Below are 4,143 nucleotides of genomic sequence, written 5' to 3' on the forward strand. Positions count from 1 at the left end.
ATAATGTTCCAGCATGATCACTATGCAGAGTAACATTCATTTAGCTGTCTATGTTCTGAAATATTTGTTTAAATATTCCAATAGTTAAGATTTTTATTCCCTTTAAAAAAGGAATATTATTCTTTAAAAAAAACCCAAAAAACAAACTTTAAAGCATTATTGTCAAAGTCAGTACTATTCTAGTGCTGTTAGAAACTAGTTATCCTTACTTTAATAGTAAAAATTACTTTTATAAACCTGAAAGCAAATAACCAATATATCTGACCTCAGAGTTTATTCTTTTTAAATCATTAACAGAAGATAAAGTAACTTGAAGCCTCTATGATACTAAGAAACAAAACAAAAACCCCAATGTAATAAAAACACATCAAGAATCAAACTACAATTTCTGAGCTGCACTGTTTATTTTGCTGCTTGAAACCTAAGTGACAGTATGCCACTATAATTATGGGGTTTCATCTAAACCTTTACTACACTGCAGGTACAGAAATATATGGACACATTTTTTGAAGAATTGACATTTTGCAAAATGCAGCAAACATTTTAATTTATACACAAGAAAAGGAAGTGTTCAAAAGGGTATGTATTTCAAGTTATTGCAGGTTACTTGTGAGAGAATTTCTGCAGGTAAAACATGTTTAAATTTAACCAACAGTAGCGTGTCAGTGTATTTAAAATCATGACAAAAAAATCTTCTCTCTGGTCATGTTGCCCATGACAAATTACTATGATGTATGTTTAGGGCAAGATGTCAATACAGCATAAATCCCATGGCATTTTGGTTTTCTTCTGGAGATTAAAGCTGTTTATCTTGGGATAAATGCAGCAGCAAAACACAAACCAGTTGATTAAAAAAGCACTTCTGCCATAACTCCAATATTTTCAGGACACATCAACCGACAGTAGTTTTGCCATTCCCAGTTTTTTAAGGGTTACATCTCTGCACTGTTGCTGTAAGTACGTCTGTAAAAGCTTGTTCTCTGTTAAGCCAGTTTACTGACTACAGCCTGGTTGAGAGAATTTAGTTGGTTGGTCCATTTATCTAGTGCCGTATATCATGCACCATCCCTCTTCTGATGATCCAGTTCAAGGAGCTGATTGACTTGATCAATTCGGCCATGAATAGTGCTGGAAGTAAATAAAAGATATGTCTATAAGTCATTTTCATTCAGCATATTTTCTGGACAAATGTTTCATAAAATGAAAAAGAACTGCTGTCTGCATGAAATGAATAAACTCAAGTTCTTATTACTTATGCTCTAGGTAGAAACTTTATTTCAGCTGCTTTTCATCAGTTTCACAGAAAGAACCAAAAGTCAGAGACTTACCAAGTTATAACTGTTACTTGTGAAACTTTTAGAAATAATGTGTAACTTTTAAGAATGAACTAATTTCAAGAGTTATGTAAGTTATGTACTGAGTCTGGAGTGTGGGGGACATAAATGTCAACTGGCCTAAATGTCTACAAATATTTGTTTGCCATCTGAATGTCTTCTTTGGTGGAGTGTCAGTTCATATCCTGTGCCCAAATTTACCGTTATCTTGCTGTGGTGCTCAAGTTATTTTATAAATTCTAGATGTAAGTCCCTTATCTGACATGTCATTACCAAATATATTTTCCCAATCTGTGGCTTCCCTTTTTACCCTGTTGGAGAAGTTTTTGGGTGTGCATACGGATTTAATTCTTAGAAGGTCCCATTCATCTATGTTATCCTCTCCTGGCTGTGGACTTTTCAGGATGCTTGGAATACTGTTTATGCTGTGGATTATGACTTCTAGAGTTCTTCCAAGCTTTTCTTTAGTAAAACTTATAGTCCTTGGTTGTAGTCCTAGGTCTATGATCCATTTTGAGTTGGTTTTTGTGTATGGAGTGAGGTGTGGATCTTGTGTGAGTTTTCTACTCAACTATGAGATATCATCTCATCCCAATAAGAATAGCAAAATATAACAGCCAAGACTGTGGAGAAACTGGAACCCTTATTCACTGTTGGAAGGAGTGTAAAATGGTGCAACCACTATGGAAGGCTGTATGGTGCTCTCTCAAAAAGTTGCAAATACAAATACCATTTGACCCAGCAATTCCACTACTGGGAATTTACCCTAAAGAAATCGTAACTGCCACCCAAGCAGATATATGCACACCCATGTTTATTGTGGCTTTGCTCACAATAGTGAAGAGTTGGAAACAACCTAAGTGCCCATCAACAAACGAATGGATAGAAAAGCTGTGGTATATTCACACAACGGAATACTATGCAGCACTGAAAAACAAGAAACTCATGCAATATTATTCAAAATGGGTAAGCCTGGAGGACATTATGCTGTGAAAGATCTCAGTCAAAAAAGGACAAATACTGCATAGTGCCACTGATGTAGAATGGGACTGACATTAGGGTTGGAATGAGACTGAGAAAGATTGGATAAATTATGTATACTGCACCCAAACAGGTGAGAGCGAGAACAGTTTAAAAGCGATATATGATTGGGTATTGTGGTCATGACAAGAGTCCAGAAGGAAAGCTGCAGAGTAGAGTGGACTGGAGGGTCAGGGTGGATTGTATACCAATGAAAAGAATTCTACTTTTCAAAGAGAAGAACAAACTGAGGGGTAGAGGTGGGCAGGGAGAAAAAGTCAACAATGAATGAATGGAAATCCAAAGACTCTGTAAATGCTCATTAAAATTAATAATAATAATTTAAAAAAAATCACTGTGTACCTACCAGATATTTAAAAACATAATGAAATAATAATTCTTTAGCTGCATTATCGATCCTATACTGAATAAGAATCCTGAAAATCTTTTCTAAGCTTCTTAGAGACATGTTTTATATGTCTATTCATTAATTAAAAAAGTCATTACACACACACACACCCCCTTACAGTCAGAAACAGCTTTCCATGAAAAATCAAGAATTCAAGTGCTATCATCATCACTAGTGTATAAAATATGATCCTAAACAAATGTGATTAATAAAGCACTTACTTATCCAATATGCACTGCACCAGCAAGCTCTCCACATCAGCTACATCTATGTTTAATTCCTAAGACAAAAAGACTTATTTTAATTCTACTAATTAATATTTTAAGAGTCTTTAATTTTATAAATTCTGATGTTAAATTCACTCTCATCATTTAGAAACAAATTAAGAGATTTTACTTTTTTCCCCTTCACAAACTTCATTATCATTTTAAAGTATATCTGGAAATAAAGGTTTAATAATATAACTTTGAACTTTTTAAGTATATTCTCCCCCTTTACAATTTTATTATGTTGTAACTTTCTATAAATTATACACTTCAGCTACTACTCTTTTACAATTTTTTCTTGGATTTTAGAAATTATACCCTCTACCCCCTTAATTGGTGATTTAAAACTTCTCTTAGTGTTCTTTTTTTTTATTATTAATTTATTTTATGCCCCAAAACACAGAAAAAGCCAAATTAAAATTAAATTTTTATGCTATGCTTAACTGAAGAAAAGAAAAAAGTCAACAACATAGGTACCTTAACAAGAAGATAAAATATATTTATAAACATAAACTATAAATATCATTATAAATCATGGACATAAGTATTTATATAAGTATTCTGATTATAAATTCACTTTCATCACTTACCTTAGAAATAAAAGGAATATGTATTCTTGTGTAAGGCTTAATTAACTTTATGAGCACTTGTGTCCTGATGTTTCGTAAAAGTTCTGAGGAAAAAATAAAAAGGAAATGACTATTTTCTTTTAAGCGGTTCTTGTTGTAACTATGAATTGTTGTTGTTATGTGCCGTCGAGTCGTTTGCGACTCATAGCGACCTTATGCACAACAGCCCTATACCTTGCTCTATCCTGCGCCAACCGCACTGCCTCTGACCAGTCACCGAATCAATCCATCTCTAGAGGGTCTTCCCCTCCTGCGCTGTCCCTCCACCCTCCCAAGCATGATGTCCCTCTCCAAGGATCCGTCACTCCTGGCAACATGTCCAAAGTATGTCAGACGAAGCCCCAGAATCCTTGCCTCCAAGGAGCAGCCTGGTTTAATCCTCTCCAAGATGAATCTTTTTGTTTTCCTGGCAGTCCATGGTACATTCAGTACTCTTCTCCAGCACCACAGCTCAAAAGCATCCACTCTCCTTCTGTCCTCTCTAG

General features: G+C 34.7%; 1 protein-coding gene across 1 annotated transcript in view; it reads right to left on the reverse strand.

Annotated features, from left to right (window-relative positions):
• Window positions 1-983: 983 nt before the first annotated feature.
• COPS2 (COP9 signalosome subunit 2) overlaps window positions 984-4,143 on the reverse strand; it is a 41,910-nt gene continuing 38,750 nt past the window's right edge. The window contains 3 exon segments of the mRNA XM_006895300.1: window positions 984-1,128; window positions 2,985-3,043; window positions 3,620-3,702. Coding sequence (XP_006895362.1) covers window positions 984-1,128; window positions 2,985-3,043; window positions 3,620-3,702 — 287 coding nt within the window.

Source organism: Elephantulus edwardii, unplaced genomic scaffold (assembly GCF_000299155.1).
Source record: "Elephantulus edwardii isolate Elephantulus edwardi_28Jun2011 unplaced genomic scaffold, EleEdw1.0 scaffold00164, whole genome shotgun sequence".
NCBI classification, from domain to species: domain Eukaryota; kingdom Metazoa; phylum Chordata; class Mammalia; order Macroscelidea; family Macroscelididae; genus Elephantulus; species Elephantulus edwardii.